The sequence below is a fragment of the Charadrius vociferus genome, unplaced genomic scaffold, assembly GCF_000708025.1.
Source record: "Charadrius vociferus isolate BGI_N301 unplaced genomic scaffold, ASM70802v2 scaffold280, whole genome shotgun sequence".
Lineage (NCBI taxonomy): Eukaryota > Metazoa > Chordata > Aves > Charadriiformes > Charadriidae > Charadrius > Charadrius vociferus.
Genome location: NW_009646340.1, coordinates 279,919 through 307,364, shown reverse-complemented (window position 1 = coordinate 307,364; position 27,446 = coordinate 279,919). Strand labels below are relative to the sequence as shown.

General features: G+C 40.0%; 1 protein-coding gene across 1 annotated transcript in view; it reads right to left on the bottom strand.

Annotated features, from left to right (window-relative positions):
• The window catches only part of PREX1 (phosphatidylinositol-3,4,5-trisphosphate-dependent Rac exchange factor 1), a gene marked incomplete at its 5' end in the record, with an annotated part of 105,500 nt that overhangs the window by 12,599 nt on the left and 65,455 nt on the right, over positions 1–27,446 (bottom strand). Inside the window, 14 exon segments of the mRNA XM_009887424.1 lie at positions 119–209; positions 830–912; positions 1,308–1,396; positions 4,155–4,361; positions 5,383–5,641; positions 6,859–7,069; positions 7,614–7,775; positions 8,551–8,738; positions 10,061–10,232; positions 10,665–10,801; positions 12,577–12,662; positions 13,283–13,431; positions 19,342–19,434; positions 26,476–26,618. Coding sequence (XP_009885726.1) covers positions 119–209; positions 830–912; positions 1,308–1,396; positions 4,155–4,361; positions 5,383–5,641; positions 6,859–7,069; positions 7,614–7,775; positions 8,551–8,738; positions 10,061–10,232; positions 10,665–10,801; positions 12,577–12,662; positions 13,283–13,431; positions 19,342–19,434; positions 26,476–26,618 — 2,070 coding nt within the window.

The following is a 27,446-nucleotide window of genomic DNA, read 5'->3' as shown; positions in this document are numbered from 1 at the left end:
ACTGGGTAAACTGCATAGGTAAGTAACTCCGTGTGGCCATATAGCATATGTGCATTCATGTTAAGTTCTTAAATCCTAGCAAATCACATTATTAAATACAATCAATCTCCTTCTTTACCTTGCAAACTGTGGTCCATTGGAAAGTGCTTGGTTTCTTCAAAGGCCTTAGTTATTACTGGTCCTTTTAGAAGTGCATTGATTGCATCAACCTACAATTGGAATGTTTTCAATCAGTGTTAGTAAGCTGTGCAGAAGAAAATCTGAACAGAATAACTCTTGTAGGAAAATGCAAAAGCCATTACACTATTTGTATTTTGGAATGATTTCTCGCTGACAAATAGCATTAAGACTTTCTAACCATGAACTGGCCTAAAGAGCCTCACATTGAATATGGTATTTTGCACAACAATGATCTACATGCTGATGACATCCAAAACAATTCTCTGGTGCTATATGTCTATAAAGACATGTGTTGGCTAAACTTGCGAGGACTCTCCTGAGATCTGTAAATGTGATCCATTTAGATTATACAAGGTATTAGAATTCTGTTCATCTTTTCGTTTTTTTTGTGAAAGCTCTTTTTCCCCTCAGTCTAATGCCTGAAATAAGGCAGGTCAACCTTGCTTAAATCACACACGGCAACCTCAGTGTTGACAAAATTGATTTCTCAAACTGTCCTTTAAGATACTTGCTTACACTGTACCCCAAAATCTTGATAGTTTGCCTTCCCTCAAAATATGATTTCATTAAACAATTTGATACTTCCAGTTTCTTGTATTGACATGGATAAAGAGAAAGCAATTCTGTGTAATAGTAATGCTTTACATACCTGGTTAAAAAGATGTTCCAGACAGCCATGAAGTTTGTCTTGTTTGTCTAAAGGAATCCTCATATCATTGGGAAGTTCATCTCCTAATAAAAGAAAGATGAGAAGCTTTTAACTGTTTTACCAACATAATCTGTGATGAGGTCACAGATGACACAAACACATCTTCACACTGGAGTGGGTGAAAAATAATCGCTGCTTTATCTCTAATTCATAGATCAAAATACTTACGATTTTTCATATAATGCAAATGTCCAATAACTTATGAAGCTTATCCCTGCCTAATACCTCTTCCATATTCCAAATTTACTGTGGTTCATTAGAAAAAGAACAAATCTCTATCTTTATGTTCTTGAGATTAGTTTTGAAGAAACCACATTCGCAACTTAAACATGCAAGTGCTTATAATCAGCAAAGACCTATCAGCTCTAGTAAGGGGTCTGGTATGAGAAATATGCATGTAACCTATGCATGTACTCACCCGATCCCATCTCATCACTGCCTAAGTAAGAGCTATTGCTCCGTACACTGGTGTATGACAGCACTGAGTCCCGGTTACTGTTACATTCACTAGAAAGAAAAGCAAAGAAGGTGAGTGCAAAAAAGCTGTCCTTACATCCAGTCTCCGATATACTACCATTCTATTTTTATTAACACTGCAATCCCCAAAACTAATGCTCTTACGCATCTACAAAAGAAAAACTAATTACATGCAGAACAGCCATTAAGCAAGGCCTCTGGGGCTCGCACTGTAAGAGGATGTCTTTCTCCATTTGTAGTGACCAATCAATGCTTAATATATCGCCTGGCTCCTATAAATAATGAAGATGGACTTCCCACCATGGACCTCATCTGGGTCACATCATTAAACATGCTTTATAAGCATCGGGTAGCGGAGAAATAATTTAAATCTGTGAGACTGAATCTCCGCTAAACTCAACGTTTGTAACCAGTTCTCAGCATATTAACAGCATCCAACTCCAGCATACATTGAAGCTGCAGTAACACAGATATTGGAGATGGGAGAGGAAATTTAAGGAATCTATACCATTGGAGAATCAGGCACTGCAGATCCTAAAACTATCTAAGGAAGCAGAGGAGTCACTATCACACCAATGTTGGCTCATGCACACGTGGAAAATTCTAGTATGAATCTCCTCTGTTTAAAGTTCACTTTACAATAACCATAACTTAATAAAGACAATCAAAAAGGCTATGGATCTCAGTCTGTCCCCCTCCAATTAAGTGACACAGTGCTTTTAATGGTACAAGCCCAAAACAAAGCCTATAAAATTCTCCATATTATCTCTTCCTGGTTTTATTTTAGACTGAAATGAGAGAAAAATACAAGGGCAAATGCAAGAACCCTAACTGGGGAAGAGGAGGCTGAGGGGACACCTTAATCACCCTCTACAACTACCTGAAAGGAGGTTGTAGAGAGGTGGGGGCTGACCTCTTCTCCCTGGTGACAAGTGATAGGACGAGAGGAAATGGATTCAAGTTATGTCAGGGGAGGTTTAGATTGGATATTAGGAAACATTTTTTCACTAAAAGGGTTATTAGACATTGGAATCGGCTGCCCAGGGCGGGGGTGGATTTGCCCTCCCTGGAGGTGTTTAAAAAAAGGGCAGATGTGGTGCTTAGGGACATGTCCTGAGGTGGTTTTGTCAGGGTAGGTTGATGGTTGGACTTGATGATCTTAAAGGTCCCTTCCCACCTTAGCGATTCTATGATTCTATGATCCTTGCCTGTCCTTTGTTTATTTTTTCTGAAGATGATTAATACTTATGGCAACTACTCTGCAGTACAAACCCTTATGAAATTTGGCTTATGCCTCCAAGTGATCCAGGAGGAGGAAGCACGGCTAATGCAAACAAGATCTTTTCCTATCTGCAATTTGCTTATTTTTGTAGCTCCTCAGTAGTTTTTCAGATCAAAACCCATCAAAATACATTTTATTCCTCCTTGAGTAACTACTATCTGTAATATATGCTTAATTCTCTGCCTCTGTCTAATAAAGATAAGACAGAATAATCTTTCTCATCTTACATTTATGTGTAAAATTTTGGAACAAGTGACAGACCCACAGAGATTGTTTTGATGTCACTTTGTTACCCAAATAATTTAGCCTCAATTATAGAAACCATTTAAACTAAACAGTGTTCATAAATGGGATTCACATTAACAATGAAAAAAATACAGCACATTTCAATAAAAAAGCTTCAGAACACATGTGCAGATTTCAATCTAGCACAATAACTAGATGCCCCAGATCTCAACATGGTGAGTGCTGGTTCTGTTTCTTTACTGACTTCGTATTTGCTATCCTTGGAGACGTTCAGTATTCAACTGGACAAGACCCAACCAATCTTGTTGGCCCTGTTCTGAGCAAGAGATCAGACCGTGTGGGCTCCAGAGACCCCTCCCAATGTAAACTGGGCTGATTCTGTCACTTCTGCAGTCTTGCACGAATGTAACTTATTACTACTCGTACTCGTACAAAACCAACAGCAAGGAAAGCATCGGGCCTGTCATGCGGGAGTTTCAAAGATGCATCATTCGGTCAAGTGACTCTAATCCTCCCAACTCACCGTGATGTGTCTTTACTCCTTTGTATAGGCGAAGTCCTATGGCCTTCCTAGACATGTAAAAATGGCCCTAATAGGACATGGGATGTAAAATTGCAACACTCAGACATGACTTCAACTTGTTGTTCCATTTCTTTTGAAACTAAGTTTCCAAATGTTTCCTCCCAAGAAAGACAGATTTGGAGTGTGCCAGGTTTCCTTTGGTAGCAAATATTCCTGGAGAAGCAGCAGTCAATCATGTCCCAAACCCAAGATTTTTAGACACCTGCATAAACGTTTGCATTTGTGGTTTCAAAGGCCCATTAGAAATAAAAAACTCGATGTCCACGTCTGTTTCTCAGTGTCTTAGACTTTTGGGAAAATTGTTTGCAGAACTGAATGGAAACATCCCCTTACAATAGCGGCTATTATATGACCAAGCAGTCTGCAAACTCTGCTGAGCTGCTGTAGTTTCCTGCTATGGCAATATAGAAAGGGAAAGTCATGCTAGACCTATTTATTTCATTTTATTCGATTTTCTAGAAGCATTAGTATTTTGGCATTGTTATGAGGAAAGGTTTTTTGCTGTGTATGTCTCCGTGGTAATAATAATGAAATAACTATAACTAGTGGATACTTTACTAAGTGAATACAGAATAATTGACTGACTGGAAAATAACCTGCGTGTTGAATCCATACCTGGATTAGAACTTCAAAACATTATATTTGTAAGGTACAAGGGGCACTATCTTCAGACTAACCTGTAGGAGTCTCTGAAACTCATTGTGTCGTGTCCAGAGTCTTCCTGGTCCTCCTCAGACACTTTGAAACAGACCTTCTTGATTCCACCATGCTCAGCTTTGTCAGGATCGTTCTCTTCTGTTCCCAGGGAAGGTGGAGATGCCTCCTCAGTGGATGGTGGCTCACAGGCACCACCTTCTGTAGGTTCTGTTATGGTGGACAGAAGTCTGCAAAAGTAAAACATACAGCCCTCAGGGACCGGTGGGAGTTTCACAAATGAAGTACAATGACTAAGGCTGGAATTCAGCTGTGTGAAATCAGAAGCAGCCTCGCCAGCGTCTTACGTAGGCTACAGCTATATAAAATTGCAAGCTCTGAAATGGGTTTATTGAAATCCATGAATCTCAGTTCACAAAAAGTCGTGTTTCCATAGGTACCATACCTCCATAAGGTACAGCTAAATCACTGTAACCATGGTGGCCTGAAAGGGCTCTGTTTTTAATTCACCAACATCCTCACCTTCTCCATCCAAAGTGCTGGGTCTGTCCTCTGGGGCAGTGCCTCAGCTCGCTGGCTCTACCCAGCACCTACCACCCTTTCTTAAATATGTTTGAGCCAAGGCTCCACATGCTTTCCACTCAGTTCAAGTTTTGGTGCACGATGGCCTGTTCATTATTGTTGCTGGGGTTCCTGGGAACGGCTGTGAGCAGCTTAGGGCGGCTTATGGCCTTCTCCCACACAGATCACCCCTGCAGCCCCTGCTACCAACACCCCACCAGTCATGCACAATACACAGACGCACTACTCAAATCCTTCGTTACTACTACAAGGAGACACATGATAAGAAAAAGAAAAAGGCAAAATGAGGAAAGGAAAACATAAGTGCCATAGAGAAAGCTGCCTGAAATCACAAGTTTTGCTTAGTCTGCCTTATGACAGACAAAATCTCAAGGGTAGGGACTCTGTATGGAATTCCCAAACCACTGCTGACACAAAATAGCTTCTTATAGTGGAATATATATAGTAAGCAAAACAGTGGCTGTTACTTTTTTTTTTCCGGTAGACTTTTAGGAGCAAAGGACAATAAGATCTACATTGGTGGACCTGCACAGGAGTAGGTAATGCAAGCACATGTGTGAATAGCTGAGTATGAGAGTTGGAGCCGATAGGCACAACGTGTGTTCTCAGGTTAATGCCTCCATTTTATCAGATTTGCTCTCTGCAATGTGTATGAGATTCTTTACTCACTTATTTATCTGAATGACATATTGCTTCATTTCTTTCACTGCAACGTCAAGTTTGTTAAAAAGGTGCAAGTATGAGTCCTGTATCTCCCGATCTTCCTGTTTCAGCAGAAAACTGAGTCCCCTTTCTTCCTGAATTGTTCCTCCATTCTGCTGGCCAAAGCTGCCATCAACATCTCCATCTTCTGGGGGCAGACATCTCCAGGATGGTGCAGCCATAGTGGTGATGCAATGTTGAGTATATGAGACTGGATTTAAGGTACCTACTAAAAATTGAAGACTCTAGTTAGTATGGCTCTCATGTTTTTCCCCACGGCATCCCAATAATGATAGTTTAGGATAGGTGGAATTTTAACAGGAAAAAATAAAATGTCACAGAATTATTTTTATAATTACATTCTATGACAAAAACATTCTTTTAAAAGAAAAAAAAAAAAAAGAGAGAAGGTTTTTTTCCTAGGATGCCAACTAGATGTTTTGAATTTAGTGCAATCCAGAAAAGAGTTTAATTTATGGAAGTAAAGACAGCAAGTGTCCACACATACACAGACAACATGGATAGTATCTAAAAGCATTTGTTGAAATGTTAATGAATTCATCTTCTCAGGAGTTGGTCTGTGGTATTATTCCAGCTTTACAAACATTTACACACACACACATATACATATATAAAGAAATAGGATTATGTCCTTACAGAAGAGAAATAAAATTGCTTTTCATTTAAAAATGTGGACAGTTTTGGCATGGTACTTTGCTAACCACCTTAGCTCACATTAAAAATACTATGGAATTCTAATATCTTCAAGCAAGCAGAGCTTCTTTATCGACCTCATTTTGAATAGTCAATGCCATTATTCAGAAGATTGGTTAGTCTACACTCCCTGTGTCTCTTGCAAACATTCCTGCGCTCTGACTTTCCCAAGACAATGAACGAGAAGCATATTAGGTGAGATCATAACAAAGAAATGTTGGAACTCAAATAATCAGGTTGTAGGACAAACACTACGTAGCAACTATTTATCAGAAAATAGATCCCCTTGACAGAGTAGAGACTTCCAGCTTCAGCACATGAAATTTATTTAGGAATGACAAAAGAGAACAGCTCTACAATCTGACAGACTCACATTTCCCCTCCAAATGCTAGCGCTCTTTACAACACTACTACTAGCCCCCATTCGCTATTTTCTAATCAGTAAGTCAGCTCTACTAAGTGCAAACAATATTCCAGGACACTTAATTATAATGAGATGAGCACGCTGCTTAGCTAGCAAAAACATTTGACCCGGTGCCTCTCTATGCTTAAAGGCATTACTATTTTACAACACGAGGAGGCTGTTATTTTAGTATAAAATTTTATGGAGGAAAAAAGGCTACCGGCAAGACTGTGTTTCTTTGGAATTTATTTTGACCTTGATGAGCTGTGGAAAGACACAACTTTTTATGCAGATAAAATCAGTATGATTTGAAAGTTAATTATCACCTTGTTCTGGATCAAGACCAATAATAGAGGGCTTCCGTCCAATGCGAATGCTGAACGACCTCCCTGCTGAGGTAGTGTTTTTGGGGTATGATACCTCCATGAGGTTAATGTGGCAGTTGGTGGGGCAGAAATCCATGCTGTTGAGGGAATGTGGCTCCATGATGGCTTGTTTGAAGGCTGGGCTCACCTTTGTTTTCAATTCATCTGCAAACTGGGAGAAATAAAGCAAGCATGTGCTACTTCGCTTGCAAAAATTTATGAAGCAATACAGACAATCCTTTTCTCTTCTTGCCTCCTATTCCAGAATAATATGATTTCTGCTACAGCTGGAATAACGTATTAAAAAAAATAAAAAGCTCATAAAACAACAAATGAAAGCAATTAGCTATACCTTCTAGGACTGTTTTCAAACAGAACTGTGCAGAAAAGCACACACAGTTCGTTTACACTACAATACACTGTACTTACGTACTTATGTTAAATCAGACACCGATCATTCTGTTGTCATTTATTCACTGATGTGGTGGAAATGAACCTGCAATAACATGTTATAAGCTACAAGCTGAAAGGAGTGATTTACAGATATGGTCCTTTTTCCTCAAAACTTGCAATTTCAGTAACTTGCAGAGCTGTTTTCATGCCTCTAGGACACCTACCTCTAAAGCAGTTCAGATTCATTAATAAAGAATACTAAGACCCAGTTATCACAATGAAGTATTGTCTTGAGACTTGACCAATAACTAGTAGTGTTGTACCTCTTGGTAGTTAGTGAGCCTTCTGCTAATGCTTTCCAGCTTAGTGTCACAGATTTGCCGGAATTCATACTGGGGCATGGTGGCCACAGCACTGCTTAGGGATATAAGTTTCTTGCAATTCCTTACAAAGTGATTGTCCTCTGCAGCAAAGGCTTCTAAAATCTAAGCAAAAAGACAGGATGTCAGTGTATGAGACTTGACAGTGAGGGAAAATACAGTTTTACTTCACTGAATATGTGGCAACATCCCCATGTTGTCACGGTGGAATAAAGCTGCCTTCAGAACAAGCCGCCTGTATTATCGCCTGAGAACCACTGTCGTGTCTAATCCCCAGAGTCATAAAACATTCTTCAAAAATTTTTAGAATAACTGAAATAGATCAAAATATCCACTGTGCACTGTCAAAGTTACCTGTTCTGGCATACTTTCATGGGACATAACAATAAAGTTACTGGGATGTGATAGAAACATTTACTACTAGCTCCCTATTGTCATAGATTACCAAAATGCTAAGCACAGTGCTTGCTTTCCAATAGCAGCAGTTCCACTTGCTTCATTTAGTGACCCGTCCAGCCTATCAGATGGGAAAAAGCTGCTTGATTTTCTTCCAAGTTAAAGTAAATTCTTGCCTGAAAAGATTAATCTTGAGTATCAGCAAAGAGTATGTTACCAGACAGATAAAAGTGAGAATTCCACAGCTGAGGGCTCCCCTCCCTCTACCTCAACAGCTGAAATCCTGGAAGCATTTACTGACTTGCTCACACCAAATGAGCTATTATAACTTGGTGCATTCTAACAAAGAAGACTCCAGGCAGGGTTGAGAAGGCCACATGCTACCTTGTGTGAAGAGCCACACCAAGCCACCAGAGAAATGCCTCTATTAGTGGCTCCCCTGTTCTGTTTAGGAATGAAGTTGGCCATGTATGTTTTCCAGTACCTTTGCAGTGAGATTGAAGCAACCTTTTGGTTCCACGATTTTCTCCAGGACAAAGGATTTGATTCCTGCGCTGCTGACATATTCGTACACCACCCCATGCTCCAGGTGGGTGTTATCGACAGTCAGGCTAATGAGAGGTGTTTCTTCACCAATGATCAGCGGAGAGCTGATGGTCTGTGGTGTCTGGGCTGGAACCAAAATAAGTCATTAGCGGTGTTTGGCAGCACGCATGAATACAGTCATGCATAGGGAAGAGAAACCTGTTGAGAGGTATTATTAAACGCAAAGACACAAAGACACAGCCTTTGGCTCAAGGAGTCTCTGAACCACACATTGCTAGAGGCTGGGAGAATATTCTGAGGACGACATTTGCTGTTGTCCACTACTGGAGACAGTGCTAGAGGTTTAGACAACCCACATGCTCCAATCCACATTCTGATGTTCTTTCATGTGTGCACATGCACATCCCTGCACAGGACACTACTTTTAGTCCTGTTCAGCATTCAGACACACAGACTCCGGCAGAAGCTTTCAAAGGGAAGTTAAGTATGTTAATCTCAGAGTGTCGTTGTTTGTAATGACACTCTGGAAGACTGCCACTTTTCTGTCCAATATTGGGAAATGCTCCAGATGCATTTCTGTGCAGCTATAAGACTGAAATGGCAGGGCAGGGGTGGGGTGAGGAGATAACATTTTTTACACACAGCAATGCTCCTGTCCCCAGAGAACAGATTTTAGTTATAGAGAGACTGAGATTTGCCAGAGAATTGCTCACATGCCTCTACCAGGGCACTGCTCCAGTTCTTCCACCGTGGAGCTGCACTGTTTGACCATTAGATTACCAGGCTCATCAGACCTTAGATGGGATCCACACAGATGTGGACCCTTTTCTGGAGAAGTTGCCAATGGCATTCAGAGAGTCCAGGCTCAGTCCTTTGGATTGAATCTGGATTCAGTATTCTCCCCTAACATCTCCTTTTCCAAATAAGCTCTCAACATGAAGATAAAGCAATGTTTTTAATGAGTTACACTTTTGTAATTCAGAGGAAATAGACCCACACCTTTTACTGACACGGTGGTAACATGCTGTGAAAACTTGCTCCAGATCAGAGTAATTTAAAATCTTAATCTTAAATCACAGAAAACATAGATTATTCTAGGTGGAGTTACTTGCAGAGCTTCCCTCTCCAGCTGCTACTGCCCATAAATTCCTGGTTTGCAGGGGCAACCAAATGATTTTTAAAATGCTGAGCCTTTGCATTCCAAAAACTGGCTCTCTTGTAAAGACCAGAGAGTCACAGGGGTATGATATCTATGTGTATCTCAGTTTTTTCTTCTCCTGAATAAACTGCAGCATAAGAGTATTTCCTCTGGCAGACCTCATTTTATTAGAAATTTTACTAAGACAAGAGATATTCTACAATAATAAGTACACTGTATTTCTATTGCAGTTTTCCTTCCTGAAGCCCCTAATCTTCCCTAGGTTTCCTTCCCCCACGAGAATCTTTACCCGATTCCTGTTGGCTATTTTGAAGGGGATCCAGTTCTGCACCTCCTTCCAGTGATGAGTCGTCTTTGCTGGAGCCAGGATGACTGCCATTCAGATATGCAGTGGATGCTGCTTGCTGAACTCTGTCCTCCTCAGCATCTTCATGTGTTCTGTACACCCACTGGTACAAACCCTTTCAAGAGATATAGGCTTCAGCTATGACCTCAGTAAAAATGCCCAATCTCTACATGTTTGGACTACAAAGGTGAATCTAGCTATCAATTTTATATCTTCTAAGTCGCCTGAAAAATCAACACTCCCCCAGCTTTTCTCTGAACTTCAGAGAACAAAATCTAGATCAATAGCTGGGTGAACTTCTAATTTTAGCAATAGTTAATAATATTTAGTACTGTTTGCAGTGTATGAGTTGGCATACATATTATTTGTAGATATTTTGCAACTACAGGCAACTGCAATCAGCTCCCTCAGTTATAGCAGGACCTTGGCATGGTAGTAAGCCAGTCAAAAGAGACGTGTAATTTGTTTTTCTAAATATTTAGTGAGCATAAAAGCACAGAAAAAGGGGATGAATTAATGTACTTCCTTTGAGGTTTTGTATTCGTACCAGTGCTTCCTGTTGTCTGGTCCTGTAGGCTGTAAAGTGCTCCAGAACTTCCACATAATTTCCATGTGTTGCGTTATTCCCATTAACTTTCAAAATACACTGCCCTGGATGAAGGCCTACAGCTGCAGCCTCAGAACCTGAAAAACCAACAGGAAAGGAGTTAGACAGAAACACCATCTGACTATGGAAGAGAAAATTGGGGAGTTTGCAAAAGGTTTCTGGTTAAGAAGAGTAAGAAGAAAAGCTAGTTGAATGCTGTCATGCTTTTGCTGCTAAGTACTTATTCTGAGAGCTGTGCTGTACAAGGAAAACATCATGCATCTATCCTTCATATTTTCAGTAGTGCTGGGAAAAACAGAGACCTCCTAGACCTAAATGCATTCATGCTAGAAGTTGAAATTCCTGTGGGAAATCATTAGGGATTCTTACATGACTCTTCCAGCCTTATGACTATGTTAGCTGAGGTCTTGCTTAAATGTAAACAGTTATATTTGTTTCAGCTTGTTGCACTTGAAAGATACAGAACACTTGCACATTGTGCAATTTGCCATAGTCTAAGAAGAACGCTGTGATGTACTTCAAACTAGAGTAAGTCCAGAGTGCAATAACCAACTTCAGTGAATTTATTCCAGATTCACATGAACAAGACTCAGACCAAATCCAGCTCCTAGAAATCTACAGTTAAGGCAATTAACTTCAGGGCAGCATCATTTAAAATTCATACAGTTTTATTTCAAATGCAATTTGTCTTTTACTAGCAAAATCCTGAAAATGGAGTATCTCTCTAGCTGGCACTTCCAGTTTGCACTCTTCAGACTGTTAAAAAGTGGTTACAGGTGCTGTTATGAAAGTGTGTAATAAACGCATCTCCCTAAGAAGGTTGTTTGTTGCATTTGGGTGCTGCCTGTTGTCTGTATACTACCTGCACATATTTGGATATATGCATTTGTTCTGAAGGAAGGAAGTGGTACATGTCTGAAAGGTCATATTTTCTGCATCTGATGAAAATAAAGGTTAGAGCTGTGCTTTATTTGCAGCTCAGTTCACATTTCAGTTACAGAAGTAGTAACTATCTCTGTCAAACTGTGTTTTCTCCTTTTAAAAAGATCAGGGAAAGCAGTTCACCTCTGTCTTATATTGGTGATTTATAGCAGTATAAGCCAATGTAAAGGGACAAGTAGCCTTCAAGTCTTACATCATATTTTGTGATGTCCACTAAGAAACATCATCTGTCTACCGACCTGCTGGTCCCACAGTGCATTCAGACCTGCAGTGATCCAAACCGCGGCTGACCACAGGCAAAAATATTGAGGAAGCAACAGTCAGCCTTGCACCTCAATTTTTTCTCAGCCACCTCAGTTTTAAATTTCTATTCCCTCTGGCTGTAAAACTGTACCTTAGTAGTCTTAGAAGAAACAAGGTTAGGATCACTATGCAAGTGCATTTCTAACTTGCAAGAGCTCAAGTGACAACGCTTTCTCAAGTTTTTCCACAGTACTGTGGATTGCAGTATCACCAAGTTTCTTCTACTGTAGAATTAAGTTATTCCTTGTTTAGTGTTGATGGCATTAGTGACCCCACACTCGGTTCATAGTGACGATACCATTTTCTTAAGACTGCATTTAGATTATAAGCACTCTGAGGCATCAACTATCTCGTTGTTCTATGGTTTTATAGCACTCTGAGGCATCAACTATCTCGTTCTATGGTTTTACATATGAGCACAATCCTTCTCCATGACAGGGGTTCCTAGTCATTATGGTTATTAAAATAAACTGTCAGAACTTGTTTAGAACAATGAAACCTGGATCTTTTTTTATTGAGATACATACACACACACACGCTTTATGTACACGTGTATATATATTTAGCTGTACTCCAAGCTTAACTATACCACAGCCTTTCTACTTACCTCTTCCTACTGCATGAACATATGGCGGTGCTGCTCCCCGTATCTGAAAGCAAAGTGCTTCAGGACAATCTGGGATTTTAATAACCCTGCAGGTAAATCAAGGAAAAAAGAAAGCAGCATTTTAAGCTAGGCTGCCAGAGCTCTGGACAGTTCTAACAGCATCTTTCCCTGGCATTCACAACCATGTTTTGGATTAAAGAAAGCACCCACATAGTTTACAAACAAATAACAAATAAATAGACCTGAAGAAATCATCCACTCCATCTTCATTCTCCAAGGCAGATGGGAGATTCTCTTTGTTAATTAAAATTTGGCATTAAGTGAATAACACAGTACAGAAACTTTCTATAGTATTTATACTATATATTGGGTGGAAATTGCTTTACCTTGCACATATATTAGAGTCTGAGAAGCTTCACACCTGAGACAGAATGATAATCCTTGTAATTCAGTTCTGTTTATGCACAAGGAAGCCAAAAGTTAACTGCAGTATAAACTGAATATATCGTAACCTGTTCTAGAAGTACCAAGTTTATCACTATAAACAACCCGTGACTCATATCTTTCATTTATATAATCTGTTTTCCTATTGAACAGCTTCTGCACAGCAAAGTGTTTACACAGTTTTCACTACAGACTGTAAAAGAAATATTTAGCAATTGATGTTTCTAGGTAATCTTCTCTGTCTGCCCATTTTGGCACTTACTCTTTTGATTTGGTAGCTACCAGGAGCCTGAGCGGCCTTCGTGAACAGAAGGACTGGTTTAAGATGGTTTCCACTTCTGAAAATGGGCGTAGGAATATCAAGTCCTCGTTGATGGAATAGATTTTTCTTCCCGTCTGCAGGCCAGCCATCTGCAAATGGGACAAACACCACAGAAAAATTTGGATTATTGGCAGCATATCTGAAAATTCAGGCTCCAAGGTTCAACTATTCCCTACTTACAGGCATTCCTACCATTATTGTCATATGGAATACTGTACATACAGTGTTGGTTCATCAAATCATTTGTCAGTCACCCTTAAAGTTGTCTGCATTTAGAGAAAACAAAGAGATTTCACCAATATCTGTGTAAATATACCACTACACAGGTATATCTTACTTTGCAATGGATATATCTTTGTACTTTTCTGCTACAGTTTTTTTAATAGGGGCCTATTAAAAAAAGAGACTTTAAAAAAAAAAAGTGTGGGGAGGGGCGGTAAAACGTAGGGGACTACAATAGAGTGAGACAGAGTGAGAAGTGTGACTTCCCACAACTTACAGCTCTGGCGCAGAGCACCAAGAACATAGTTTTCAACCACTAGCCATGCAAACCCAATCTATACCTAGTCACATAAGTGAACGTAACCTGTTTTTAAGTGGTGGTAAAAACCTGTCTCTGCTTTAAGTGAAGTACTTCATCAGCCTAAAAAGCCACAAGATTTTCATTTCAATTCCTAGCTTTTGCACCTAACTAGTTATTTGGCAATGGTCACAGAGAAAGTCAGAGACAGATCTGATGACAGAATGGAGATCACAGAATCACAGAATTTTTAGAGTTGGAAGGGACCTCTAGAGATCATCTAGCCCAGCTCCCCTGCTAAAGCAGGACTGCCTACAGCACATCACTCAGGACTGCATCCAGGCGGGTCTTGAAAATCTACAGAGAAGGAGAGTCCACCCCCTCCCTGGGCAGCCTGTGCCACTGCTCTGTCACCCGAACCGTAAAGAAGTTTTTCCGTGTGTTGGAATGGAACTTCCTATGTTCCAACTTGTGCCCATTGCCCCTCGTCCTGTCACTGGGAACCACCGAGAAGAGCCTGGCTCCATCCTCCTTCAACCCACCCTTTAGATACTTGTATGCCATAATAAGGTCTCCCCTCAGCCTTCCCTTCTCCAGGCTAAAGAGTCCCAGCTCTCTCAGCCTTCCCTCATAAGGGCGATGCTCCAATCCCTCAATCATCTTGGCTGCCCTTCGCTGGACTCTCTCCAGCAGTTCCCTGTCCCTCTTGAACTGAGGAGCCCAAAACTGGACACAGTATTCCAGTTGTGGCCTCACCTGTGCCGAGATCCCCTATTCTGCACCCTAAACAATAACCTAAACATACCTCTTGATGATCTACACCAGTTAAAATGTGATGTAGCATTGACCTTAGACTAGGTATTAAGATATCTAGGAAATATAAAATTCCCTCTAGTGGAGTAAAAAGAAAAAAAAAAAAAATTAACCCTTCCCAGGGTTAGAGTTACTTCCTATCACTTCAAGGTCCAGCAGTCAGCCTTTCTTCTAAATGTGACAAACCCTCTGCCTGCCATTGACAAATTTCTTGATTTGGAAAAAGGAGATCTAAACAGTACTACTCCCACATATGAAATTTGACATACTGCAAAAATGAATCTGGAAATCTAGGACTGGAAAACCCTGATGATTATGTCTATACATGGCTTGGCTTTTCTTAAATATATTTTGTGGTCTGAAAGCCAGAGATCAGTTTACCTACAAAAATTTACACTTTTTTTCTCAAATCAAAGCTATTGAAAGGAAAAACTATGAAGTGCTCTCCTTGATTTAATTCTCAAGCTCTCTACAGTCGACAATATCCTCCTGTGTACCTGGAAAGAACATTTTTCATCTTTCTTTTTTTGTAAATAATAGGGATAAATAGCAATAGAGATTTTAACAAGACAGAATTTGACAAACTTTGGTTTATAACTCAATGGAAATGTTTCTGCTATTTGCATTTACTTACACTGATGAGTTTACTATAAAGTAATAATTATTATACAAATTTCTAAAGTCATTAATTTTTTTGCATGATTTTCCCAAAGTACCTCTTGCACCTAATGTACGTGCAATTAGCTAAACTCTTCGCATACCTGCAATTATTCTACCTGTGAACGACCTCTTTATATTCCTAACGCATAGCTTGTGCATATGGGACACCTACCTGCACACATAATCACAGCAAATCCATGAATGTATGAGGTACAAAATTGCATATTAAACCCTACAAAGTAGCAATTTTCAAATAAAAGTCTGCTACTCTACTGAGGTATAACTAACCAAGCTAAAGAAGATTAGACAGCGTATCTCTTTAAGAGTAAAGACCTACAGCGTCACAGAGCTCTGAATAACGGATGCTCCTTATGACAACTCAATGCAGTTGTCTGGAGATGGGCCACTGTTTTTTCCCAAACGCCAGCAGCTTGCTATTTGCTATTCCTCTGCATGGCCACTGGCCAACCGGCTGCTTGTTGAGCACACTCTGCTCAAACGCTAGACATCTGCTTGTCAGTTGGCTGTTCAAAGTAAGACAACAACTACACCTCCCAAAAGGATAATTTTTTTTCACTGTTGTTTCCTTCTGATAGAGTATCATTCATAAACCAGGTCCAGGATTAAAACTTGTGGGAATAAACCCAGCTACAATTAAGCTGCAAGTGAGCTGGCTTAGAAAGGAGGATAAGGTACCAACTGAGGAGACACTGACTTTCTGAATGTCTTTCTGAAGACACATGAACTTGGAACAGGCAAGGCACGTGCCACAGTCCACATCAACCAAGCACTGCTGTATGATTTTTTGTGACCCTCTGTCTAGGTGAGCTGAGCAAGTGTTGACAGTCACAGGCAGCTGCTGCGAGGAGCATGGGGGGACAAGGGTGACAGTCCAGGGCTGAGAGCTGCTCATCATTCAGGATGAGGAGAGAAACTGCATGAGTAGTGCCCGCTCCAGCACTATTCCATCTAAGGGCCAACACTGAGAAGCTGAACACACGCGTCAGGCAAAGAGTTCCCAAACTGCAGTTCAAGTACCCTATCATACAGGAATTTGATTATAGCATCATAGAATAGTTTGGGTTAGAAGGGTCCTTTAAAGGTCATCTAGTCCAACCCCCCTGCAATGAGCAGGGACATCTTCAACTAGAACAGGTTGCTCAGAGCCCCGTGCAATCTCACCTTGAATGTTTCCAGGGATGGCGCATCTACCACCTCTCTGGGCAACCTGGGCCAGTGTCTCACCACTCTCATTGTAAAAAATTTCTTCCTTATATCTAGTCTTAATCTTACCTCTTTTAGTTTCAAGCCATTACCCTTTGTGCTATCGCGACAGGCCATGCTAAAAAGTTTGTCCCCATCTTTCCTGCAGGCCCCCTCTAAGTACTGAAAGGCTGCGATGAGGTCTCTCTGGAGCCTTCTCTTCTCGAGGCTGAACAATCACAACTCTCTCAGCCTGAACTCAGAGGAGAGGTGCTCCAGCCCTCTGATCATCTTTATGGCCCTCCTCTGGACTTGCTCCAAAAGGTCCATCTCTTTCCTGTGCTGAGGGCCCCAGAGCTGGATGCAGTACTCCAGGAGAGCTCTTACCAGAGTAGAGTAGAGGTGCAGAATCACCTCCCTCACCCTGCTGGCCATGCTGCTTTTGATGCAGCCTGGATACGATTGGCTTTCTGGGCTGCGATCACACATTGCCGGGTCATGTCCAGCTTTTCATCCACCAGTCCCCCCAAGTCCTTCTCAGCAGGGCTACTCTCAATGCCTTCACCCCCGGCCTGTATTGATACCATGGGCTGTCCCAACCCATGTGCAGGACCCTGCACTTGGCCTTGAACTTCATGAGGCTCACACGGGCCAACTTCTCAAGCTTGTCCAGGTCCCTCTGGATGGCATCCCGTCCCTCAGGCATGTCAGCCTCACCACTCAGCTTGGTATCATCTACAAATTGCAGAGGGTGCACTTTATGCTACTATGTCATTGATAAAGATATTGAACCGTACTTGTCCCAGTATGGACCCCTGAAGGATACCGCTTGTCACCAATCTCCATCTGGACATCAAGCTATTGACTACTACCCTCTGGATGTGACTATCCAACCAATTCCCCATCCACCGAACAGTCCACCCATCAAATCCATATCTCTCCTATTTAGAGAGAAGGATGTTGTGGGGGACCGCGTGAAAGGCCTGTTGTTGATATTCCAACAATTCTTTTCTTAACTTGTAAACACACTTTGGGAACTGCTTCTGGCATAGGCAGATCTGACAGCTCACAAAACAGTTTCTAAAAAATCTTGAGAAAAAAAGCACTATTAATAGAAAGAACAATGCTTGGCAACTCTGAGTTTGACTAGAAACCGCAAGGACCCTTGTTGCACATGCATGAAGTTCAACGCTGTGTGCCGTCACAACCTGTGCATGCCAATTTTTTCCCATGTATACTAGGAAAAAGAGATCACAATCCCAAATACAAACAGACTGCGTTAATCTTGAATAAGTCCATGCAAGTAATAGAATTGCTCCCACTTAACTGGCGAACCTGGAATCTCATTCTGGCCTAAAGTCTGACAGTGCTAATGAATGCAATGCACTGTGACGGGCACTGTGAAGCAAAGCTGCATGTCATAATTTTTGTCCCTAAAGAGTGTGACAGCAGGCATAGGGTCTGTAAAATGGCCTACAGCTGCTGAGCCACACAGACAAAGCAATTTAAAAAGCCCAATAATGTAAAGAAATGCATTAATGCTGGACCTCAGGTCTTTCCAGAATGAGCTGACAGCCCTCTGGTTCAGAGAAATGCACATTTAGTTCTTTCCTGGAGCAATACTTTAAGATCAAGTTGAAAAGATGGGCTCATGGTCATAGATAGTTTGTCTTGGAAGATCAAGAAAAAGATTCCTTAGAAAATTGTGTGCTTCTGTTGCCTTAAAACACAACAGGCTTGCAAGATATTCCACAGGCATCCAGCCAAAGAAAGGGCAGAAGGATTGTCTGTGAGGCAATGGTTTACAGCAGAGGTTTAGATTAATAAAACTTTTGGCCTATGTATGTAGATTTTGAGCATGAGGTAGAGCATAGGATTGGTTTCTTTGGTGACCATAAAACAAACGAGAATCGGGAACACTGAAATAATTTAATTCTAATACTAAACTTTAGTTCAAAATTCCTTCCCATCTGACATTCTAAACTTGCTAAAATTAGTCTGTCCACTTCAGCTGTTTGCACTGGGTGAGTCATCCAGGAGTTATCTGTAGCCTATAGCAGTGACCAACAAATGAATGTGGACATTAAAAAATTCTGTAACGGTTGTCCTGGACCTTTAATTAGAAGTATTGCCTGTGTGCTGCCACAATTTACTGTGAAACCCTGGGACAAGTCATTCAGTTGTCTCTTATCTTCATAGGTGCTAAAAGGCACCTAAATAGCTTTTAAAAAATAGACTTTCAGTCATCTGTGCCTTACTTTGGTAAATGGAAGATCACATTGTGTTATCAACTCAAGGGTTTCATAGGGATAAACAAATGACTATGGAATACTGAGATCCTATGACATTTGGGGCATCTATATGCCTCAGTGAAACAAAGCAAATATATTCTGTAGAGCTCTTAAGAAATATCAGGGCGAGAAAGAAGTGCATGCTTTTTAAGTAAAAGATAAAAGTGTAAAAATACAGCTTTCATTCAAATAAACCTGTTTCTCACTGAATATCTTCGCTATCCCAAAACAATATTACTTTTCCTCCTCAAACTTAAGTTCCTAATAAATCTGAGGTATGCTGTTGTTCTATCACTTATCAAATATATTCAGCAAGTCACCCAAAAATATCAAAGCACTTTATCAAAAATATCAAAACAGTTTATTACCACAGGAATTGTAGAAGATACCAAATTTTCTGTTAGCTGCCTTTAAAATGAAACAGATTTTAAATGGATGGTTTTGTACCTTTTCAAAGCATTGAAATATTCTTAGGTACCAAAATCAAAATATTTATCAGTGTCAGGTTGTACCTCTGCAGAAGACCCTCGTCGAACTGACTTCACCACGATTGCTTTGTTCTTTTCTTCCATGTCAAATCCATAGTCATCCTCTTCCGGTAAAATCTTAAAAAGAGCACAAGGTAATGCTTCATAAATACGGAGTTAGCTGAAAATCTGAAGGATAGAGATGAGAAATTGGACTTTTCATTGCAAGCCATGATTGACATAGTCTTGTAGATCTTAAGGCTGAATGGGACTATTAGGTCATCTGGTCTGATCTCCTACATAACAGAAGCCAAAAAATTTAATCTTGTTATTTCTGCATTAAGCCCTTACTACAGCAAAGCAGAATTTCCCAAGAGTTACCCAGTTATGATCTGCAGTCTTTAAGAAGTGAAGAATCTATTCCTGCCCTTGAGAGTTTGTTCCAACGGTTAATCAACTCTTCTACTAGAAACTGCATTTGGTTTTAACTTCTGGCCCTTCGTTCTTCATTAGATCTTTCACTTTTAGGTTACATAATTCATGAATATTTTCCATTGGTGAATGTACTTACAGATCGAACTGCAGTCATTTATTTACTTTTTAAAATACATCCCACATATCCAATAATGAACAATCTATGAGTCCTTCTTAGCTATCAGTTTCAGATAAATTGGGGATCTCAGGCCTATTTCTTACAGATAATACTACACACTACATAAATTACATCATAATAGTTGGTCCGCTGGCTAAAATACTGGATGACCAGAGAGAGAACAATTTCTGACATCTATAGGTCCTTTCTCTAGAGGACAGGCACACGAAATTTGAGTTAGGGAAAAAATACAGGACTCATGTCATGTGCTCAGTTTGCACCTTTTATGGTTGACAGAAGACTTGGTAGTTCTTGCTCCTGAGAATCTGCTTCCTCTTCTTTGCACTGAGGTCACACAGACCTGCCTTATAAATATTTTTTAAAATCATATCAATCATGGCAAATGTATGTTTCACTCATCCTGTTCTAGTGATTCATTAACAATGAAAAAAAAGCACTTCCCATTTGAAAAAAATAAAGCAAGCCTGGCCACTGGTAAATGGACAAGTGGAAATTCTACCAGATAAACATCTTGCATTTGAGCAAACACTACACATAAGACCCATCTGATAAATTAGAATTGAGTTAAAAGGAAAAATAAAGCTATCCATAAGCTAGCATGCCACTGGGAAAAAAAAAAAAACAACCAACTACTGAAAATAGCTTCCTTGATTCTGATGTTTCCTGCACTATTTTAAAATATTGTCCTTTTTCTATTGAAGCCAATGTCCTCAGCCTATGATCTTCATCCTTTTACAGAAATTCACCTCAGAAAAAAATGAAAGAAATAGAATAATCCTTTCCTGCAGGAGCCATACAGCCTTGTTAAAATAATGCACGACATAACAGATCTGCAAGGAAAAACTGTTCATCAGATGATGTTCAGATTAAATGATGGAAAGGAAAGTAAGACTGAAAGGTAAGTTGGCCATTCTTGGACATTTCTAACAAAGTATTTTCAGAAGCAATGCTATTTGTGCATGTTTAATGAAAGGACAGGTTAGAAAACTGGGTATATCACTGGTTAGATTTTTAGTGTTGCAAGTGTAGTGAATTTCAGCCCAAAACAATATGTACTTTTATCACTTCACATTTGGGATTGAATAAAAACTTTCTAGGATAGCTTTCCCATCCAATTCTCATTTTACATTTGAAGGGACTGTTCAGTTTCTTTTGTTGGATTTTGAAAGCATATGGGAAAAGATATTTAAAGATTTGGAGACTTTGATTTGCCGAACTTAAGAAGCCAGCAGATACACAAACTCACACAATCTCTTGGATGCAGCTACCATTACTGTGCATGATGATCTTTTACAGGCTATCGTTTTTAATAACCTACCTTTCTCTGTTCATTAGTACTGCAAAAATTTATTGTTTGAAAGTAAAGAACCAAAAGATTTTTAAGAAATTCCAAGTGCATCAACGTTAGGAGCTTTATCAACATGTTGTAAAGGAAGAAATCTTACATTCTATATATTGATGCTCCTGTACTGGGGACACCCTCTTATGAAAAGGTGCACTAAGGATAATGAAGGCTATGAGTCATCCTTTGTTATAAAGTAGTAATGCCTTGCAATTCTACAGCTGAACACCATTCATCCCTAAGGAGTCCAAAGCAATTAACTAACTTGCCATCTACAAGAATTACTTCTGTGCCCCTGAAATCCAATCAGTTTTTTGAACGTAAGGCAGCAGCTGTTTAATTGTGAAAGACAACCACATTAAAAAATGAGACCATATGAGAAATAAGCACGTTTAATCCAAACCAGAGGGCAAATGTAGTCAGAACATATTCAAAGAGAGTTTTGGCAGACATCAGAGGGGGAGGAGAGTGGGGAGAAGAAAAGCTATGCAAAAAATGGTCTATTACGCCTGTATCTGTTACATCCATGAAGCATTTTTAGCATGTGGGTCACGATACCCGTGTGGTACAACTCTGTATCTACCCCTTCCTGTATGAGGAGGATTATGAGGATGCTCAGTGTCTATGAAGGGAGATTTGACAGATTTCCAGGAGAATGAAGACAACAGAGATGTGAAGTAGCTTGATGCTTAGCTATGGGGTAGCTTCCAGCATTGCACCATGCTAATGTCATGAGAGCGTGACTTTAACACAGAGGGTATAGCATCCCGTTTACCCACCACACTTGCTGATCCCTCAAACTGCATACACGCCAAGGGCCTTGGATTGCGTACTAAGGTTCCCCCAGTGAAGGAGGTGAAGGAACTGGGTCCATTTCACTCTTGGCAGCCTCCCCAGGCTGCTCCTATTGTTCATGCAGAAGCAGGAACTCTCAGCCTAAACTTGTGGAGACATCAGCAGCAGAAGAGGCAGCATATGCAGATCAATGACCATTTCCTAAACTAGGGCCCAGGATGCACATCCTTCATCACAGTCTTCCCTACAGCTCTCCAGCGTAAACTCTTCTCTGTTGGACACACTAGAACAGTCTGACTTGGTTAAGAATTTCTTAAGTAGTAGTGGCTTATCAGATAATGTCAAGTCTGAAGGCTTTACCAAACTGATGAAGTTTCTGTGGCCCTCAGCAGGGAGCTATTTTCCTGCCACCTCATCTCCCAGGTTGTTCCAGTTTCCCCAGCCTTTGAAAAGTCCAAAGCTGTGGGCCACTAAAACAAAATTTGAAGACTAAACTTCTTTCCAATTAGAAGCTCAAGAATCTAAGCCACCCCTACTGCTATTATCTTTAAAGGTATGTTTTGCCACATTAGCAAAATAGGCTTAATATACACAAAATGACTCAAAGTTTCTTCTGCTTTGTGAGCTTTGAACTTGAGCACTGAAATTGAACAGTTCATTCTGAACAGTGAAAGATTTACAGCCTAAAGGATGTTTTTCACTTCAAAGTTCATTGTAATTTTTAGTACATGAATCCACTCAAAGCCCTTATCTGGCCTCACACACCTGGATGACGGATGCGTCTTGTTACTGACTTGCCAGCCCGTCTCCTTGGGAGATCAGAAATCCCTAGAGGATGGGCTCTTATTAGTGGCTGTCTTCCCAGGGGTGTTTTAAATCAATGATTTAATTCTCAAGCTACAATAGACTGTGGTACACTAGTATAATGAAGAACAAAGGGAAATCTCTTTTTTGCTCTCTCTCTGCTGAAATTTTGCAGAATTGGGTCATTTTATATTAGCACAACACACAAAAATAATTCTCCTGCAATGATTAAAGATTCAAAACGTTTTTATTAAGGACCAAGTATGGCTTTATTTGAGTAATACAAATTACTATTATTTATACATATTTAGAATAGGAGAAATGTGCTTTATAGTTTTACAACAATTTTAAGGTAGATCCTATGTTTATGGGATTAGCTGGTTTAAAACAGAGAAGACATGAACTCAAATGACAATACTACCTATTATCTAAAAACTTGGTATCTGAAGTGCTGAATTATAAGGACATTTCCATTTTCAAAGCTGATTCTAGACACTACAGCAGTAGCAAAGCCCTGTGGATAGACGAATTTACCATCCTAATTTTCAGATGGTAAACTGAGGCATTGAGTCACTTAAGGCCACACAGTGAGTTCATGTGAGGAGTTAAATTAAAACCCAGGTAGCCCTGACTTCTATGCTCAAACCATTGGCTTTCATTGACTATACTACAGTACTCAGGCCTCTGCATGAGTTGAATTCCAGGGCATGCCACAGCCCTGGCTGTAAACTGCAGTGAGACATGGCCGCTACTCTTGCCTGCAATTACTGCAACAAACTACTGAGAAGAAGAAATATGGGATACCCTGGAGGAACGTAGGAGATATCACAGGTCTGGAAAGTTGATGAGGTTTAGACTTACAGTCCAGATCTCCAAGCCAGCACCACAGTTTTGAGAATGCTACATAAAACGTACACAAGCATCATCTTTAGAAATCACTGGAAATGCTTTTCTTTTGAGATCAGATAAGTAATACACTAGAGTCTTCCGGGGACTCTAGTATTGTGTGTGCATTAAACCTCTTAGGCAACTTTGATGGAGGCCCATCTCCACAGGCAATGGACCTTGTCTGATATTCAGCTCCAAGCTACCGGCTGTAATTTGTGTTGTGGTTGGCATGGGCTAACAAGTAGAGGTGCTGATTAACACAGCACACAGAGTAACCAAGTCACAATGCTTGGAGTCAATCCAAAATCCAAATTCTCTTCAACTATGCAAAGAATGTTGTGTATTTTTTCAGTTTACCAAGATTTATTCTTCAATGAGAAACTATTGCACAAATAAATTAGTATTAAATTTTGTTTGAAATGCATTTTTTCAGACTGAAAGCACTTTTTTCCTTGGCATTTCTAATGATATATTTGCCAAAGCTTCTGTTTTCTGTTTTCAAGGGCAAGCTTTCTAGTGACTGAGCAAACTTAGATGAAGGGGGTGGGAGAAGCTGTCCATTAAACAGCTAGGATTTCATGGCAGTGGAAAAGCACGTTTGGAAAGCCAGTGCTGAGGAAATTCCATTAAACCTCCTATGGTGGGATCGAGGGATGGGAAGGATCAATGCCCTGTCTTAAGTCAAGAGGCAAGTAGTGATGTTCCACAGACAGCAAAGCCTCAGGATTCCAGCTGCTCATAACTGCTCATAACAGCATAAAATAGAAGTCGGGCACAAATTTTTTTGTGGATAAGTGTCATGCATTTACTGTACTGCTATTTGCGGATTATTCACAAACGTTCAGGAGACTGCTATTTTACTTGTGAAAATTAGGGCAACTCATAACTTTAGCATGACTACTACTCATTTGACAAAAATCTGTGCCCTCTAAGTAGGAGATTTCTTACTCAGCATGTGCTGTTCATTTCAGATTGTTTACTTTTTGAGATGGGACTGTATTTTGACAGGGGCTGACTGATCCATTTCAGAAAAACAATAATAGTAATATTAAAATTATTCCTGTTGCAAATATTTCAGTTACCAAATTATGAAGTGACTGGAAGGATCAATTAGGGATTATGATTAATCCCTAGTAAATAGTCCATGTGCAAGGTTTGCTTGTTTGTTCTGTCTCTTTAGTGAATACTAATACATGATTATTACATTAACAGAAAACAGAATCAAAGAACTTTAAATCACTTATTTCACAGCTAACATATTACTGTTGAGTTTTGGCATTTTAACAGAAGTGACTTGAACTGACAGGAAAAAAAGTGGAAGAGACATACTAGTCAATCTCTTTCCTCAAACGGTCTTGTCTTGATAAGGTGGAAAATTAAAAATACCTGAACAATGGAAGTTCCCACCAATTTACATGAAACTGATCTCTGAGTGCTTTGCAAATCACAACAGAAGAACCCCACTAAGTGTATCACCTTTTAACTGCTTCCCTTTATCCAACAGCTCTCCATGAGGATAATCATATTAACCTGACACGCTAGTCTCTGGCACTGGATGCAGAGAAGAATAATTTTGAGGGACCATGGTGCTTTAAATATTACTTCTGGCCATTCAGACAAACACAGACTGGTCTCCTGGGAGACAAGACAACAGTGAGACAGTGAAGTTTGTGTGAACCACGGGAAAAATTTTCCCATATAATGGACCTCTGGATCTTTTCCAGCAATTCTGCTTTTGTAGTTTCTGACCCAAGTTTTTATCCTGCTCATGTATTCTGCCAGTGTTCAAAGGCAGAAAAAGATGGGCCTGGAGCCACTGGCACTAAACAAGGATCTCGGAACAAAGAGTTTGCACCAATCTGACTACCAAGTCCAAACAGCCCTAGAGTAATCCCAGTGCAGTAAGGACTGAGATGGACTTTAGAGAGGTGGGAATCTGGAGATAATAGTAACATTGCAAAAGGATGAACATAAAGAACAGTATTCTTTGGAAAATGGTTTCCATAAACAAAGTAAAGCTGATACTTAATCCAGTAATGCAGGGCATATTCACATCACTTAGACAAGGATGTCTGTATTCTTGTCAGTCTTTTAAATTGCTTCTGAATCTACCTCACATGTAAGGGTGTTTAAACTTGATGGCAGACCTCTCCCAAGATAGTAGTGACCATTACTTTCTCCTCCACCTCACCAACACTGTGGTGCCTGCTCAGCGAACTCGAGAAACACATGGTGCCTGCTAAGACAACATCTCCAGCTCCCAGCTCACTTCCAGACTCTCTGAAGGGCTTCACGGGAATAGAAAGGGGTTGGGCTGTGAACTGGATGAAACAGTCGTATCTCTTAGTCTCCTCTTTGCTCGAGACCTATTAGAAATAGGCAGGAACTTGCTTGCATTGGCACACGCGTGTGTGTGTGAGCTGTGAATCCAAAGCTCCCAGGTACTGCAGGATGGTCACATGCTACAGAAGAAACCCTGCAACTTACAGATTTCCCCTGCCACTAGAATAAGCTATGTGGTCTGCCCAGCTAGAAAAGTCAGAGCTACAGAAGTTGGAGCTCTACAGCAAAGTAGCTCAACAATTAGTATGCATGCAGTGAAGAAAAGCCTAGCTACAGGTGCAATTCCCCTGAATTTCAATTCTACTCTATTATCACTTTCCTTCTCATTCTCCTCTAGTATTAAACAATACCAGTTTCATGGAAATGTCAAGGTTTACATTAACATATTTCTTACCAGAAGTCTCTTTCCCAGAATGTTTTCCACGAGCTTGAAGTCATTACGTAATTGTTTGCTCTTGGAACTGGTGCCTTCCATCTCCTCATCAGCATAAAAGCGAAAATATAAGGATTCATCCTTAAATTCACTTTTCTCCAGGACTGGAAACAAAAAAGAAAATTTAAAGAAATCCTAAACATTTCCCCGGTCTTTACAGAACAAAGACCAGATGCATCCCTGTGAGTCAGATATTCAGCTTTATATTTTTAAGCCAATAATGTATTTTACGGATATACTTTTCTCCACAGTGCATAGTAGGTCATTCTACGATGTCTGACCTCCCTGGCACGTAGAATGAATATAAAATGCAGAAGATCCTCTTGGAAGAAAGATGTTACTCAATACCTTATGCTCCATTCCCATGTGAAAATTAATGTGGTAAAATCATAAAAGGAGGAAAGAGGAGTAAAATGGCTGTTTAAAGGTAAGTGATGACTAAAGGTAAGAGACGGCTAAATAGACTCAGGCTTTTCAACCTAAAAAGGAATTGAGAAGGAAAAGAGATCTGTAAAATTCTGGAAGGCATGACAAAGTTTTTTACCATGTTCTCACACACAAGACCTGGGGGCTTCAAATAAAAGCAGCAAGTGACAATTTTAAAACTTGAGAAACAACTTCTTCATTCAACATATACTTACGCAAAAGAACTCCTTGCCAAAGGATGCTATGTATACTGACAGTTTACATGGGCACAAACCAGATTAAATTCTTTAAAGAAAAACAATTATTCTTATATTTTGATCAAGTACTATGCAAATTCTCTGTTATTTACAATAATCTGCTCTCAAAAACTATTCAAAATATGGAGAGCAAATGTTATTTATGACTAAAACTTAATGTTTCATTGGAGGAACTATGTTTTACTCTTAGGACTTCACACGTGCTATTTGATACTGATACAGGTGTGGGTTTTTTACTTTCCCAGTTTA